The 18,705-nt window shown below is 33.6% G+C and overlaps 1 protein-coding gene across 2 annotated transcripts in view; it reads right to left on the minus strand.

The window, feature by feature from the left end:
- Positions 1–551: 551 nt before the first annotated feature.
- Positions 552–18,705, minus strand: part of LOC145252771 (THO complex subunit 7 homolog) — a 285,927-nt gene continuing 267,773 nt past the window's right edge. For both annotated transcript variants that reach the window (XM_080112684.1, XM_080112685.1), the window contains exons 7-8: positions 13,415–13,484; positions 552–732 (exon numbers count right to left, since the gene is read on the minus strand). In XM_080112684.1, coding sequence (XP_079968810.1) covers positions 692–732; positions 13,415–13,484 — 111 coding nt within the window. In that variant the 3' untranslated portion in view covers positions 552–691. The remainder of the gene's footprint in view (positions 733–13,414; positions 13,485–18,705) is intronic.

The following is an 18,705-nucleotide window of genomic DNA, read 5'->3' on the forward strand; positions in this document are numbered from 1 at the left end:
ATCATGCCACAAGATGACTTATTCATAGTGTTTATTTCAACCTTTTAAACTTCTCTATTTAAAAGCCCCCCCCCCCGAATTAGAAGGAATTGCAAAGTACATTGTTATGAGAATTGAACTTATACATTCATGACCTGAAAATTTCATTGCTCTGTTGCAGATATTGACGGTGTGAGATTCTAAGAAAGCAACCCCTGTCATGGACATGCGTTAGAACCAGAGATGCCTCATTGAATTCCTGGCAAAAGTGCTTTGAGAATGGTGGTGACTATGTAGAAAAATAAATTCTGAAGCATAAAAGGCCACACGTTTTAATGGTACTACTCCCCTCTTCATAGTTCAACTTTTGGAGTCAGAAAAAAAAAAAAAGAACAAAAAAAGGAAGCTTTACTTGCAATTTCAATGATTTTTTTTTCTTTTCAAATTCCAAAAGCTAAGAGACATTTACAACGTTAGAAAAATAAACCAGTTGGGAAAAATGGGAGGATAGAAAAAAATAAAACAAAATTATTTCCAACGTTCGAAATATTCTCAGAGAGAAAAAAAAAAAATGTATGAATAAATTTTATTTGATAAAAGCAATAAAAAGAAATGTCTTTTATGAATACACCAAATGAAAATTGATTTTTAAAAAAAATTCACAGTTCCATCAACATTTTTGTCTTTTCTTGTGCGAATGAAGACAAATTTATCAGGAAGCAGCATCCATTTCTTCTTCTTTCTTTTCATCTTCTATAAATAGAAAACAAAAAATATTTTCAGAAATTTTTGAGATGAGGATTGATGCTTTGTATCAATCGAACTACTGTTCTCATCTTGAATTTTTTTGTCACGACGTTTCAGCCGATCTAACCTCTGACCTTCTTCAAGTGCATCTCGTCGAATTGTGGAATCTATATGGCAATCCAAAGGGAACCCTTTTATTTAATCCATGAAGAGGTGGGGTTCTTGTTCTATCAGTCAAAAGTTTTAAGTAATTCATAACATAACCGAATTCTTAGTATTACTCATACTGAGGATTGAAACTTCAACCTCGAAAAGAATATCATTTAGATCTGAAGGCTCAATCCTTAATAGGGGTAACATTAAGAATATAATTACAAATTACTTAGGACTTAAATTAAAATTAATTTGCGAATTAAATTAAGAATTCTGTTCAAAATTCCATACAGATTCCAGAGTTTGACAAAGATTCCCGGGTTCGACAAGATACACCTGAAGAAGGCCAGAGATTACATCAGTCAGATCATTGTGAGAATAACATTCAAGATGAGAAGAGTAGTCTGAATAATACTAATTAAAAACAAAAGTCTGAATAATAGAAATAATACAACATAAAAATATTAGAAAAAAAAAAATTCAGGAGAAAAGTATGGAAAATGTATCGTGAGAATAAAGTGAAAACATTAGTTTTTATATTAATAAGCAACATTGAGCCTGGTCAGTACCAGATGGGTGACTATTTGTGAATTCCAGGCGCTGTATGTAGGAGGACCCCCCCCCCCCCGCAACACTTGCAAAAACCTAACATTATCATCTCCCCTAAAGGAGATATACAACCGCTTGTAAATTTCATAATCCCATGAAATTTCCTCCTTTGGAGGAAGCCGGTCAAACCTCCATTAGGGTTAGTGCTGATTTGAAAAAAACATTATCTGTGATATGAATAAATAGGGGGGAAAAAAAACATATGAAATCAACTTCATCCAATTCATATGACATCTCCATAAAATTGATAACTAGTTCAGATATGTAAAAAGCTTAAAAAATGTAGCGATTAACTCGGTGGAAAAACATTACAAAAATATCAGATCTCATGCTGGATGGTTTAAAAATAAGGGAAATTTATCTTTCTCTCTCCATAAACACACACACATATATTCAAGCATGTCTGATTGAACACGACAGAGTTATTCTTTTTCCGATTTTTCTGAATATCTTTTCCATTCGCCGAGCAGTCTTTTTTTTTTTTTATTTCAGCTGGGGGTTTGTATAGAATGGCACCCAAACGTTGTTGTTCAGTCATATTCTTCTCAAGCGCTTTCTATCAATACGTCTGATTATCATCAGGAGCAATTGTTGTTGTTATCATTTTCTTTTTCTTTTCCTTTGAGGCTTGGTGCATTTATAATTTTTTTTTTTTAATTGGTTATAAAAGGTGGGTGCAGGAAGGTTAGGGGCGATTAATTTTTTTAATTTTTTTTTTATTTCAAAATTACTAATTTACTAAATTACTAGAAGCCATATTTATCAGAAAACTACAGCCCCTTTTTAACCGGATCTCATTTAACACCGGGACAAATATACTAAAAGTATTTAATAACTAATAAAAAAAACTAAATAAATAAACTATAAAATAAGAAAATCGAAATTAAAAATAAAAATTAATCAGATATATGCACGGGCTTGGAGTCTATATCTGTAGCACCCTCCCCTTAACTAGAAAGCAATGTCTGGAATCTGATGACCAGGCCTTTATGTGTTTTCAACTAGCCCTTCATCACTGCGTTAGTTACTTATATTTTCTCTACTGTACCCTAATCGATCATGTCTCTGACAGTATAGACGCAGCACTCTCCTTAGATAGTAATGCCATAATACATGTGTTCGGTGACTTTAATGTCCATTATAAAGTTTCGGCTTGATTTCTCAGGTTACACAGATGCAGCTGGACGCTCTACTTATAGCTTCTACATAGCCCATTCCCTCACACAAACAGCCATGTTTCCAACCCACCTCGCAGATAGTAACCACCAGCAAATTTCGCTTCTAGACCTATTCCTTACAACACTACCTGAGGATTATGTAATCAATGGCCACAGTTCACTCAGAAACACAAACCACTAAGTGGTATCAGTAGACATTGCACTCAAATCCCAACCCCAAAGTGAGGAGCCACTGCTCTAAACGACTAGGTACTACAAAAGGGCTGACTGGGAAGCCATCAGAGAACACATCTAAAATTCCCCATGGATTAATATCTTCTCTCTTCCTGCTGAACAGTGTGTAAATGAGACAACTGAATGGTACAAAATGGGCATTGAAGCACATGTCCCCGCACGGAAATATTATAGCAAGCCTCACTTACGCCCATGGTTCACTACAGATTGTGCAGCTGCCATTGCACAAAGACAGCATATGCTCTGCCAGCTCGTACGTCATAAGTCAAGTCCAAATAGGCAAAAATTTATAGATGCTAGAAATCCTTGTAAGAGGGTAATAATCACAGCCAAAAGAAGATATGCTGAAATAACCAGGGAACGTACAGAATCGCGGAAGGTAGGAACTCGTGATTTCTGAAAAATTTATAATAGTGTAGTGAATAAAGGACAATCAGTAATTCCCCACTATCCAACAACCAGAAAGTTGTATGCACGGCAACTGAAAAGGCAGAACTGCTTGCTTAGCAATTCACCTCCAACTCCACCCTAGAGCCAACAAATAATTCCCTCCGAAATTTCCCTATGCGGATGGACACCACAATTGATGATGAGGGGTGAAGGGGTGATTTTCACGTTCCAACCCCTTTCTCCCATCGCTGCAATGTTGCATCCCTGTGCCTGTTTTACAAGTATTTTAATGGAATGTGCTCTGATGAACTCCTTGCACTTGTGCCCCTCGACATACATATCCCCGACAGACACGCTTGGCAACAAAATCACACCCCTTCATTGTTGAGGTCCCTAAATGTCAGAAAGTTTTCTACTCAAATAGCTTCTTCCCTAGAACAGCTAGACTTTGGAATTCTCTTCCTGCTGCCTGCTTCCCAAACTGTACCGATATGCAGAAGTTTAAATGTAACGTAAATCAATATCTTAATCCTTGTTAGGCATGGTCAGGTCGCAATAGTAGCCCCCTTACATTTAAGTGGCAATATGCTTTGTTTGGGATGAAGATGAGTAAAAAAAAAAAAAAAAAAAAAAAACTATATTTTAATTAATATGGAAACTGAGACGTATGTTTTTGTCTAAACAGTTCATTTCTAGTAAGAAAAAAAAAATACTCAAGCAGAGATCGAAACTGGAAGACAGTGAGTCAATTACGATAACCATTACACCAGAATGACACGATTTTAAAAAGGGTTTCCAAACTACTTATCTTTAACATAAGTAATCTGCAATGTGAACGATTCGTGCGTGCGCAATTGTGAAACAGTTAAACTTAGCATCCCTTTTTTTTCCAGATGAAAACTGATTAAAAAGTTTTCCACGTGTCTGAATACTCTATATACCAAATTTCAAGTCTGTAGATAAAAATCTTTTGAATATATAGGTTGAGAAGTGTCCTCACACACACACATATTCTCACTTTTATATTACTTGCCTGGTGTTGCCCGGGTGTTTGGAGGTGTAACAAAAAAAAAAACAAAAAAAACAAAAAAAAAAAGCAGTTGTAGCAGGCAGGCAGGCTCGAACCCATGACGCGAAGGTGGAAAAGAAAGTGAAAGAAAATCTGATATCTTACCCCTACTCCATGACGCAACCGGAAGTGTAAAGCGTTCAAATTAAACATAGTCGATCAAAAAGATGATTTGCAGAAATGACGCTGCTTTTAAATCTCCCACAAAGAATAAGTGAAGTAAATATTTTTAAATATTAAATAAAAATTTAAAAATCGAAAAAGAAACTAACGTAAGGCAAACGAACGATGGTAAATGTAAAAATCGGAAAAACAAAAACAAAAAAGAAAAATAAATAAGCCTGCCTGTTTCAATATTAAAATTTAAAAAATCGGTGGGTACCCGGCGTTGCCCGGGTGTTTTTGGGTGTGTGTGGTCGATCGGGGGGGTGGGGGGTATTAATGAAAACCTAAGAATAAGCAAAGTAAAAAAAAAAAAAAACAGAAAAACGAACGTTACGTGAAAAATGGCTTAAATAACCCTGCTTCAATATTAAAATTTTAAAAATCGAAAAAAAAAAATAAAGAAGACATCTCACACCACGATTCGAACCCAAAACGTTTAGATAATGACCCAGTGCTCTAATCGACGTACACGAAATTTAGATCATTTTTTAAAATCTTTAAACTAAATCAGGCATGCGTCATACAACGCATGCATAGAAGCGAATTCGTCATGAGAGGACGGTTTTTGCTGTAGAAAAGTGCTGATTTCAGGGTGAAAAAATTAACGTTTTTGGCCAATTTTTTGATATTTGTCGGGCGAAGGATGGGGTTTTCATATGAGACCAAATTTGTAAATTTTTGTTCTATCTGTCGAAAGTTTTTAGCAGACACACAAACATACATACATACATTTTCGCATTATGTAGACTAGCGGGGGGTACCTGGCGCTGCCCGGATGTTTGAAGGTGTGTGTGCTCGGGCAGGGGTGGGGGTGGGGGGTTAATGAAAACATAAGAATAAGCGAAGTAAAAAAAAAACACAAAATAAACTAACGTAAGGCAAACAAACGATGTTAAATGTAAAAATCGGAAAAACAAAAAAAGAAAACAGTGAAAAATCGATTTGGGGGGGTACCCGGCGTTGCCCGGGTGTTTGGAGGTGTGTGCTCGGGCGGGTGTGGGGGGTCTTAATGAAAACTAAGAATAAGCAAAGTAAAAAAAAACAGAAAAACGAACGTTAAAAAATCTGAAAACACGTGAAAAATGGCTTAAATAACCCTGCTTCAATATTAAAATTGAAAAAATTGAAAAAAAAAAAAAAAAAGAAGACATCTCACACCACGATTCGAACCCAAAACCTTTAGATAATGTAATTTAATTTAAATTGAATTAAAAAATTACCTTGGATTTATTTTATGTAATGTACATTTTGTTGCAATTTAAAAACATTATCTTTCATCTAGCAATTAATGATATAGATATAAAATATTCAATGATTTTTTTTTTTAAAGTGCAACAGAATGTACATTACATAGAATAAATCCAAGGTAATTTTTTGATTCAATTTAAATTAAATTTTTATACCTTACTTTGTAAAATTTATAAAAGTGCACTTTGAAGATGAATAAATTTCAAATTGAATCTTGTACCTTTATTTTTAAAGCCTATAGTACAAACATTTTGTTTAACAATTTTCATGCCTTGGATGAAATGCTTTTCTAACTTGTGTGTGTGTGTGTGTGTATATATATATATATATATATATATATATATATATATATATATATATATATATATATATATATATATATATATAAATAAATGGGGTTGAGGGGGGACTATTTTATGTTAAACTTTCAAACATAACTGAACTCTCCTGCTAAAAATTAAACAAGCAACTTTTTCTAAAAATATTTTTCTTTAATTAATTATCAGAAAATTTTGTGCTTAAAGTTAAAGATGATAATCAGAAAAAATTAAAAATAAAATGTTTAGGTTTTACTAAAAAATGTATAAAATGGATTCAGTCAATTGTACCAAAGTTGTGACTACACCTCCCACCATCGAAAACAATTTATTCATTTTTTATAAATAAATATCTTAAATAATTTAAAAGAGAAAAAAAGATAGAAATTAAAGGTACTTGTGTAGATTAGGGATGTGTAAAACCAATGCATTTCAGATGAAAACATTACGTACTTAGGTGTCATGTCGAAATTAATATAAATTTAAAAAATTACGAAAAATTATCTAGTAGAAGTGCTAGATGGTTTTTAATAAAAAAAAAAAACATTCACAATGATATTCTGACATTTTATGTTTAAAAACGGAAGTTAAAATCAAGGGAGATAAGTCAGTCTGTCATACAGAATTGATTGCACAACTCTTCCACGTTAAAACATCTAATGTAAACAAGTTCTTGTTGAGCCAACACCATAAATAATCAAATTCTACCCAATTTACAATAACTACCATTTATTAACCCTTATCCTTAAGTGGCCCTCGGGCCTTGATAAGTGGTGCCTCCCAAGTAAAAAAATTAAAAAAAAAAAAAACTCAATAATTTGATAAATTCTATTTTTATTTGTAATAATTTTTCTGTTGGATCATTTTTCATAATTTTTGGAATTTATATTAATTTCAACATGACACCCAAGTAGGTAATAATGTTTCCACCTGAAATGCGTCGGCTTAAAACATCACTCATGTGTGCATGTGCCAAACTTAAAAATAAGAGTGGAAATTTTCTGCTTGAAAAGTTAGAACCAATGAAATTTCATCAGATTTATTCAAATCTGGTCAACAAAGTTACCTCCCTTGTATTCGTAAAATTTCTTTAAAAATGCTGACAAAAACCTCTACGTGCATCTAAAAATATATTTTATCATCAATCGACTAGAAAACAGAAGTATAGAGTCAATTAATTTTTTTAATCCTTCCCCCTGGACTGCTTCTATAGTTTTACAATGTCAATAATGGAATCCTAGACCATAAAAACCCGTCTAGAAGTCTCTATAAAAGTAAATCTATTCTCAACTGGAAAATAGAAAATAAACTATATTGCCAGCTGCCTTTTTGACTCGACCTGGGCTTAGATGGATGATAGTTTAAGAATACAAGGTGCTCTATACAAAACACAATCCTAAAGGTCTTAGAAGTCAGAGACAGGTACAAATTAGCAAATACAACGAACAGATAGTTCAGAGTCGCTTGTTTCAATCTACATCAACCTTAAACTGGCCAGCAATAAATAATAAGTCAAATTTAGATTTAGGCGAACATCAGAAAATTGTTTTAAAAAATTCATTTTTTGTTTCCATTCAAAGCAAATCTGATAAACATTTTGAATGCTTTAATTTAGTATCTGATTAAATAAAATTAAATCTATTATCAGACCATGTATGGAGTACTGTTTTCATATTTGGGCTGCTGAATCTGTATCCATTTGAAGGTTCTTGAGAAAGTGCAGAAACGTACCTGTAATTTGATTGCCTCTCACCGACTTTATGATACTAGTCTCAGTCTTTCTTTTAATTATGATTGTGGTTTGTGTTCTTTAGAATTGTTTGATCCTGATTTGACTCGTTGGTCTATCGATTCGCTGTTTTGAAAACTCATTGCAATACAATATTCCTATTCCAGTAGCTTATTTCCAATAAATGTGGGTTCGTGAAATTTTCTTCCTGCTGATCGTTTTCCTCCTACCTATAGCGCTAGTCTCTTCAAAACGAAAGCCAATCAACATCTCTTTATAATACCTGTACTTGTTTAAGCATTCACCTTGGAGTGGTTAACCCAGCTCCATCCAGAGAATTTGTTGAGTCCCAAACAAATGCTAACCAGTGTCTCCGACTTTGAGATCATCATTTTTCCGTTCTTCTTAGCTCCTTACATCAAGTGGTTTCACGCCTTGACTGGAGTGATTTCCATAAACTGTTTTTTTATTTTTTAATATTTAATTTGTTTAAACAATTATTTTAAAGCAACAATTTAGGGCACTCTACATGTAAGGATGGAATGTAATATTTGCATATCTAACTCATTTAAAAAAATTATTATTTAAAAAAAAATTAATCTGGCATTACTACAGAGGAGGAAGTTACACAACGTGTCTACAATTTGATATGGGTCCTGGATATGACCTTAAACTATATCCGATGGTGAGACCTCAGCTTGCAGGCTTTGGGGAGTGTGGAGCCACCCTTTAATTGCCATTGCTCCCAGGTCCACTCTGATCCGGAGTGGTAGTGCCTGTTAGGGTCCCAACTAGGAGTTAAATAGAAACCAACTTGGAAAAAACAAATATTCTATTAAAAAAATTTTCTTCAAAATAACTGAATTTGGCATTAAATAACCTGAAAAGGGTTGATACACCATAAAACAAAAACAAACAACAAACAATTTGATATGAGTTTGTCGGACTTCATTTTTCTTGTTCTAACTTAGAATTTGGAACAACTTGTGTTTTAAATTAAATAAATACTTTAAAATAAGCTAAAACACACATAACAAAAACTTATCCAGGTAAATTATCTTATATTTGTTAACATGTATTTGTTATATGTGTGTGTGTGTGTGTGTTTTTTTTTTACCACTTTTTCGTTTTGTCTATATTACGAAAATGCCTGTAATTTCTTCCAGGACAATTTTTATTCATCAGTATTTCCTTTTTTTAATCTCTTGCTCTCTTAACACTTGCATATTTCATATTAAAGATCCTTCCAGTTGAGTCTTTAATGCTCCATTTACGTGTATCGAGTGTTGTTTGAAAAGAAAAAAATTTAGAGCACTCTACATGTAAAGATGAGCTCTAATATTTGTATATCTAACTCAGTTAAAAAATAATTACAGGCTTGTGGAACTGACTTCCATGTATGGGGTAATGTTGTTATATTTGAGCTGGTGAATGTCCCATTTAAGGGTTCTTGACAAGGGTTAACCGTACTTAGATTACTGCCCTTTCTTCTTCTCTGCAATCTCTCTCTCTCTCTCTTTCTCTCTCTCACGGACTTGATGTTGCTAGTTTCAGTCATTTATTTCCTTTGTTCCAGGTCATTTGACTTGTTGGTCTAGTGGTTTCCATCAGTTCACTGTTTTGCTATCTCATCCTAATACAGCTTCCTATTCCAGTAGCTTCTTTCCAAGAACTGCAAGCTTACGGAATTCCCTTCCTACTGATTGTTTTCCTTCTACCTATTGGCCTTGATTTTGAAAAGACTAAGGCTTATAGGCATCTGTATTTGCGAAAATCATCTTTCATTCTTGTTAGCTCTTTACATCAAGTGGTTTCATGCCTTGTCAGGAGCAATTTCCACAAAAACTTTTGAAGGGTTACATACACAAAAAATATTTATCATAATGATCCCAGTCTATTCGTTTTAAAATAATTTTTGAGCTTACATGTATCTGCTTTCACTTTTTCATTGTAAAAATTTTAAAACATCTATATAATAAGACAGTTCATGTTTGTATGTATGTACTCACTTGTCACACACATTTAAAAATAAAAATGAGATTATCCGATTAGCAAAGATTGGTGATTAATCTGATGTTTCTAAGAAGGTAAATGCAACTTTACTCATTTTAAAATTAATTGTTCCAAACTCAAACTGTAATTCTGTCAACTATTTTGTAAAAAAAAAAAAAAAAAAAAAAAAATTAGTTTAAAATTCAATAGTTAAAGAAATTTCCTGTAGAGACCGTTAGTAAAATAATCTTGTTATGTAAATTAAACTAAATTGTTTTTGAATAGTTTTTTTACGTTTCAAAAAAAATTATGCAGGTAATATTAATAATTAGTAAAAATTTTTTTTTTTTTTTTTTTTTTAAACCAAGTCGATTTGAATATTCAGAAATTTGTTTATTTTACATGTGTTAGTGTTCTGGGGTAGTTAACACCTCTATATCTATGATAGTATGGATTCGTCTGGCAATATGTAAGCCAGATATTTCTGCCATCAAGCAGAGATCACACGCATAGTTTAACCGCTCCCAGTGAACACCAGGACTCTTTCACCTTAATATTGTTACCCTCTAAACAGGACCACAACGTTGGCGACATATGGATTCGAAAAAGCACACACAAAGATCTCCGTTGGATAAATTACCAACTTCTGTTCAACAAACTCGTATTTTCCTACCTTCTTTGAAAAAATAAAGATTGGCTCCACAAAGTTTTTTCAATGACGAAAAACGACCTCACCTCGGAAAAGTTCATTTTTCGAAAACTTGATTTTTGAACATCTCCCCCCCCCCCCAACTCCCTCTTCTCTCTTTCTCTGGCAAATATTTCAATTAGGGAGAGTAGAAACTGTGTGATATAGTGCGGACAGCTTTATGCAAATGCATGCAAAATGATGTCATCGTTAAAGGAAAAAAAGACTTTGAAAAAGAGAGTCAATGTTCACCATAACGCCAACTGAAGATGCCTCAACATTTTTCGATAAATCGACAATATTTATAGGTTTCCAGCTATGCTCAACAAGGGTATCGCAGGGAAAAATAGTTTTTGAGATATAAATACCTGTATTATGCATCGTAATTTCTAGTAGTTTGAATTGGCCTCCATCTTTGTTGTTTCAATGAAATGGGATAGTGAGCATGCGCAGACAATGTGTGTAGTGAAGTCTACGAGATGCAAACGTTTATTCAACGTCATTTTTTTTCGGACCCCCCCTCCCACCTCCCCATGTTAAGAACGGCTTTCGAAATAAACACCCCCTCCACCTCCTCATGTTAAGAATGGCTTTCAGAATACCCCCCCTCTCCACTTCCCCATTTTAAGAATGGCTTTCGGAATTGCGTTGAGTTAACTACATAGATCGTCTGCTCACTCCAGCGTGCATGCGCATGCTCAGTATATCATTTCATTAAAATAAAGATGGCGGCCAAATAAAACTACTAGAAATTACGTAACAAAATACAGGTATTTATATCTCGAAAACTATTTGTCTGCGCTAATTTTCCCTGCGATATTTGTTTTCAGCATACCCGAAAACCTTGTAACGTTGTCATTTTTTAAAGAAAATGTTGAGGCATCTTCAGTTGGCATAACGGTGAACATTGACCAAAAGGAGAAAGAGGACGATCATGGCAAAGACATGTAGTATGGAACGAAAGAATGCTCGAGAACACGTTGGAGGTGTGAATGATGCTTGAGAGATGTCACAATGGTAACAAGAGAATAAGGAAATAAATGTTACTGGAAAACAAAAAGCGAGTTGAAGTTGTTTTCTATTCTTTGTTTGCTTTGCGACTGAAAATTATACGTGTTGGTTCCCAGACAACATCATGAATATATCTCGTATTTACTTCCCATAAATTGCTGGACACAGATTATTTTACAGTTATTATCAACATACTTGCAGGACCCGTGGAAATTCCACAGAATGAGAAATATATTGAATTAACAATCGTTTCAATAAAGCTGACATTTTTTTTGGACAGAAAAACTAATAACACACAGCAAATATGAGTTTACTAACATTTCTATGTAAAAAATAGTATCCATTGTTAAGATTTTTATAAAATAAGCAGACATTTATTTTGTTTGAAATTATGAAATATTTGCTCCAACAACAACATGAAAAAAAAAGAAAAAGAAAAAAAACATACTGAAGATGAAGGTTTCCTTCGAAATATATTTATGAATTTCAATATAAATTTCAAATAAAATAAATGTCTGTTTATTTTTTAACAATGCGTTGTTTTGGCTTCAAACGTATATAATACCTATCCTATTTAATTCAAACTCAACCAGTGCTTCTAAGGAACAAAAATCTTAACGTAAATCCCGCGTGACCAACGCACCGTTCCGAGATTTAAAAAAACTACCATAAAAGCAACAAACGAACTTCTACTTGCTGATTCTCTCCCCCAACAACATGGCAAAAAGAAAAAAGAAAGACATACTGAAGATGAAGCTTTGCCTCGAAATATATTTATGAATTTCAATATAAATTTCAAACAAAATAAATGTTTATTTTGTAATAATGCGTTGTTTTGGCTTCAAGCGTATATAATACGTATCTATTTTATAGTATGCATTGTATTTTAAATATAGAACTAACTCGAATGAGATAAATTAATAAGTATTAATTAATACTCAGAAAGTAATATTGTGCTACATAGTTCAATACAAATAATAAAATCACATTGCAAGAGACAATCTTTAATTTACTCCATTCAATCCAGTACTTTTTGGTAGACAATGTTCTTTTTTACCCTGTTTCTTTCAAATGAGTGAGAGAGAGATAAGGGAGTTGAAATGCGACGTATGTTCGAAAAGTAACACAAGTAAAATAAACTTGTCATGCATTTGCTGTAAGCATTGGTATTAAAAATGGTCAATTAAGGGGGAGGGGGGAATTATGTTCTCAACTTCTTTCCACACTCAATGTTTCAGGGCACTTGATGCGGAGTGTGGACCCATGCGCAAACGTTTGCTTTCCACGATGCGCTCCCTTAGACATGCGCAGAAGGTTTTCAAAATAAAAATAAATTTAAAATGACCAAATAAAATAAAAACAGAAAACACGCTCTATTAAAAAAAAAAAAATGAAAGAAATGTAGTTGTGAAATGAAATAAAATAGCGCACGGAAAAAAAGAAATCTACTTTAGATATAAGTCCGATATAAGTTAGCTGTTGATTCCAATTTGGACTTGACGTAATTCAATGGCTAAATAGACGACTGAAACCCTTTTGTGGTGGCGCATCATGTCTGCTAAGGGAGCGGACTGTGGAAAGCAAACGTTTGAGCATAGGTACCTGTTTCAGAGATAAAAGAAAACTTTAACAGAACATTTGAATATCTATGTATTTCAGATAGAATTCAAGTGTTAGTCCCAGTTAGGGGCTCCCTTCATTTCTGAAAACTTCGACTGAAGGAAAAATGAAAAGAAAAAAAAAAAAAAAAAAAAAAAAAAAAGTGACGGTCGGAATGCATGTGATAGCAGGTGAATATTTGGCATCCGGTAGGATATTCCATCCCCAGCTAGAATACAATGATAATAAAAACTGAAATAAAAATAAAAAAAGAGTAAAATAAAAACGTAAAGTTTTTACTGTCACCTTCTAAAATGCCTTCCAAGTCATGAATGGCTGAAATGAGCACGTGGAATTGCTTTCTTCTCAAATCCAACTGAAAATAAAATTCAAAAATATTTTTATATATATATATATGTATAACAAATTTTATTAAAAATTATATATATATATATATATATATATATATATATATATATATATATATATGTGTGTGTGTGTGTGTGTGTGTGTGTTCAAGGATCGTTCCAAAAGTAAAGCCTCCTATATTTTTTTAACTCCAAAATTTGAAGAGCTACAAAGACGGGAGTGTTACCATTAAAATGAGCAACCTTTTGTGCTCGAGAATTTATTTTTCTACATAGTCACCACTGTTCTCAACGCACTTTTGTCAGGATTTCAATGACGCATCTCTGCTTCTGACGCACTTCTATGACATGGGTTGCTTTCTTAGAGTCTTACACTATCAATATCTGCAACAGAGAAATGAAGCTTACAGGTCATGAATGTATAAGTTCAGTCACTATAATAACGCAATTTGTAATCCTTGCTGATCCATTCAGGTGGAATGGATAAAATAGGAGGCAGTATTTTGAAATGTTCCTCATGTATGTATTTATAATTTTGTAAAAATTATTTTATGCATATACACATACAATATTATGTGACATTAAATATATATTTTCAGTATTTACTTCAATAGTACTCACTATGCAAATAGAGTTTTATAGAAATATTAAAATATATCTATGGCAAGTCAGAAGCATGGTTATTAGGTTGGTGAAAAAAACAATATCATTTTCTCACATACGTTGCTTTTATATATGATTAGCGGGGATACCCGGCATTACCTGGGTGTGTGGAGGTGAAGAGAAGTGTTTAAAAAAAAAAAAAAAAAGTGATAGAGTCGTAGGGTTCCCAAGCATTGCCTGTGTTGAGTAAGGAACCTGGAGGGATTTAAAAAAAAAAATAAATTGATAATGGGGCACACACACACACACACACACACACACACACACACACACACACAACAGTAGGCAGTTTGGGTTGAGAGAGAGAGAAAAAAAAGTGACGTCTTTGTCGATGTCTCCATTGGCCAACCGGAAGTTCGGAACATTGAAATTAAATGAAGTTAATCCAACCGATACAATGACTTGCAAAAATGGTGACGTAAAAAAAAAAAAAAAGACCCTTCTTTGTAGAATACTGCCCAGTTGAGGATGAAGGAGTTAATGTTTTGGGCCAATTTTTCAATATTTGTCATTCAAAACATTGAGCTTCAAAATGGTGCCGATCCGGTTTTTGCGAGACATACAAACACACACACACACACACACACACACACACACACACACACACACACACATTTTGCCCTTTATATATATACTAACGGGGGTACCCGGCGTTGCCTGGATGTTTTTGGATGTGTGTGGGGGTGATAAATCAAAACAAAATGGAAAATAAAGAATAGGCGAAAAACAAAAAATAAATGATGTTAAACTTTTAAAAAAAAAAATCGGAACAAAAAAAAAACAGCGAACCTGATGGAAAACAAAAACAAAAATAAACGAACCTATAAGCGAACGATATTAGAATTTCTTAAAAAATCGGAAAAATAAAAACAAAAACATAAAAAGAACGAAAAAATAACCTTCTTAAAACATTGGTAAAACAAAAACAAAACAAAAACGAAAAAAAAATAACCGTTTCAATATTAAAACCATAAAAATCGAAAAAGAGAAAAGTTTTAACATCGTTCGCTTTTTTTTCCATTAAGTTTGTTGGGTTTTATATATATATAACATTTAAACAGGGTTATTACGTTCGATTATTCTTTATTTTCCATTTTGTTTTGATTTAACCCCACCGCAACACACCTCCAAACACCTGGGGAACGCCGGGTATCCCTACTACATGTGGAGAGGACCAAAATGGAGAGAGGTGTTAAAAAAAAAAAAAAAAGAATTGGTAATAGGCAGGCAAGCTTGAACCCGTAACGCAAAGACGGAAAAGGAAGCACGTTGAAATTAAGAAATGTCAATCAAATTGATACGACGATACGATGACTTGCAAAAAATGGTGACGCCAAAAAAATCAACCTCTCCCTGTAGAAAACCGGCCAGTTCAGGGTGAAGGAATTGGTGTTTTCGGCCAATTTTTCGATATTTGTTGTTTTCGAAGATGGTCGAGGTTTAAAACGATACCGATTTGGTGAGGTGCCAACGTCTCTGTCGAAAGTTTTTGCGAGACATACAAACACACACACATTTTGCCTTTTATATATATATATATATATATATAGAAGACTAGCGGGGATGCCCAGCATTGTCTGGGTGTTTAGAGGGGTGGGGAAATCAAAACAAAGCAAAGTAATAACCCTGTTTTAATATTATAAAAATTAAACAATGTTAAAACTTCTTGGAAAAATAAAAACAAAAAACAGCGAACGTGATGAAAAAAAAAAAAAAAAAAATGAACGTGATGCGAAAGGAATGATGTTAAAACTTCTTAGTAGGGGTGCCGGCGTTGACCGAATGCTTGAAAAAAAAAAAAAAAAGTTTTGGGGAAGGAGGCAGGCTCGAACCCGAATCCTTGAGGCGAAAGCGAAAAAAAAAGTGTGATGACTTACCTCGATGCTACGAAGGTAGGAGAATGAGAATGAATGAAATTTAATGATTAAAAAGTTATGTGACAGGTGCGTAAATTTAATGAGGTCAAACATCAATCCCACAGTTAAGTTTAGCTATGAGGCAGGTTTTTTGGTCTTGTTTCCTCAAGATGTTGGGTTGGAGGGAAAACCAACTCCTCATAAAAAATCGGGGTCTCCAAATGAAAAGCAATTGTCTGATATGACGGTTTTCACTGCATTGATCAAAACTGATTTGCTTTCTGGAGGTCTCCGACACGGAAACCAAGGAACTGAATTCGTTTCAGTTAGTTTCACTATTATACTAAAAAGCCAAACAAACATGCGACAGAGCGAAATAGCGCAAATTTTATAAAAGTTGATCAAAATAAATCTAGGCATGGTGTGGATTCGCAAATCTTAGATATTACAATCTAGACAGTATATAAACATTTCTAAGACATAGTAACCCCCCCCCCCCGGATAACACCAGCAAAAAAGCCTTCGCTAGATATACAAAAACGTGCGCCCGTTTTGCTTGTATATATATATATATATATATATATATATATATATAGACTAGCGGGAGTACTCGGCGTTGCCCGGGTGTTTGGCGGTGTGTGGGGAAAGGGGTTAAATCAAAACAAAATGGAAAATAAAGAATAAGTGAAAAAAAAAGATGTTAAAACTTCTTAACAAATCGGAAAAATAAAAAAAAAATAAAAAACAGCGAACGTGATGGAATAAAAAGAAGAACGTATCAGCGAATGATGTTAAAACTTCTTAAAAAATTGGAAAAAATAGGATGAAAAAATAACCTTCTTAAAAATCAGAAAAACAAAAAAAAAAAGAACGAAAAATTAACCTCCTTAAAAATTAGAAAAGAAAACAAAAAAAGAACGAAAAAATAACTTTCTTAAAAATAAGAAAAACAAAAACAAAAAAAAGGAATGAAAGAATAACATTAAAAATCAGAAAAACAAAAACAAAACAAGAACGAAAAAATAACCTTCTTAAAAATCAGAAAAACAAGAACGAAAAAATAACCTTCTTAAAAATCAGAAAAAAAAAAACAAAAAAGAACAAAAAATAACTTTCTTAAAAATCAGAAAAACAAAAACAAAAAAAAGAACAAAAAAATAACCTTCTTAAAAAAACAAAAACGAAAAAAGAACGAAAAAATAACCTTAAAAATCAGAAAAACAAAAACCATATATCGGTTTGGTGAGGTACCATTGCCTCTGTCAAAAGATTTTGCAAGACATACAAACACACACACAAACACATTTTGCCTTTTATATATATAGACTAGCGGGGATTGCCCGGGTGTTTGTGGGTATAAAAGAAAAAAAATTTTTGGTAGGGAGGTAAGCTTGAACTGAAAGCCTTGAGACGAATAGCCTGATAACTTACCACGATGATACAAGGGCAAGGAAATGATAATGATTCAAACGATCAAAATAAAGACAGAGACAACGTCCGTTCGCAAATCGGAGATAAAAGGAAAGTTTTCCAAAATAGTAACCTTGTTTAGAAGCCCGGCGACAAAAGCCTTTCATTGACATACACAAACGCGTGCGCCCATTTTGATTTTTATATAATAGACTAGCGGGGATGCCCAGTGTTGCCCGGGTGTTTGTAGGTGTAAAAGAAAAAAAGTTTTGGTAAGGAGGTAAGCTCAAACCCAAAGCCTTGAGGCAAATAGCCTGATAACTTTTCACAATGCTACGAGGGCAGGGAAATGATAATAGTTGAAATTAAACGTTTAAAAAAGCAGGTGGTTAAACGAACGTCAACATGTTGTTTTCTAGGTCAAACATCACGCCATTGAGAAAATGAAATCACAGTGCAAATTTTGTAACATAAAAGTCGCTGAAATAAAAGATATTTACGACTTCCTTTCATAAATCGGACATATTATAATCTAGGGAGTATATAAAAAGTTTATTTGCTTTTATATTATAGATATATTTCTGAATTAATTCATTGATGTATATATTATTATTATCTAGAATTTTGAAGAGCATTTTTCACTCTATCGACTCGTGTTATTTGTTACCATTCTCAATCTCTTCATTCATTTTTTTGCAGGCTTTTTCGATAGCATGGACAAAATTCAAATCCACACGATTTTCTTGTTCTAATTCAAACTAGGCCGAAAAGCTGCGGAAACAACTTGTGATATCAATAATGCATTTGGCCAAGGAACCACTAACGAACATGTGGCACATCAGTGGTTCAAGAAATTTTGCAATGGTGACGAGAGCCTCAAAGATGAAAACGGTCATGGCTGGCCGACTGCGGTTGGTAACGAACATTTGAAAGCCTCAATTGAAACTGATTCTCACGAAATCACACGAGAAGTTGCTATTGAACTCGCGGCTGACCACCAGTCAACAGTCGTTCACCATTTAAAGCAAATAGGGAAGTCAAAAAATTGGATAAATGGGTGCCGCATGAATTGAACGATAATCAAAAAAATTATTGTTTTGAGGTCTTCTACGCTCCTTCTGCACAACAAAAACGACTCATTTTTCGAGCGGATTGTGACATGTGATGAAAGGATCTTCTATGACAACCAGCAACGTTTGGCACAGTGGTTGGATGCCGGAGAAGCTCCACAACACTTCCTGAAGCCAAAATTGCACCAAAAAAAAAATGGTTATAGTGACTGTTTGGGGGTCTGCGGCCA

The sequence above is a fragment of the Euprymna scolopes genome, chromosome 29, assembly GCF_053919585.1.
Source record: "Euprymna scolopes isolate OS-2025 chromosome 29, ASM5391958v1, whole genome shotgun sequence".
Lineage (NCBI taxonomy): Eukaryota > Metazoa > Mollusca > Cephalopoda > Sepiida > Sepiolidae > Euprymna > Euprymna scolopes.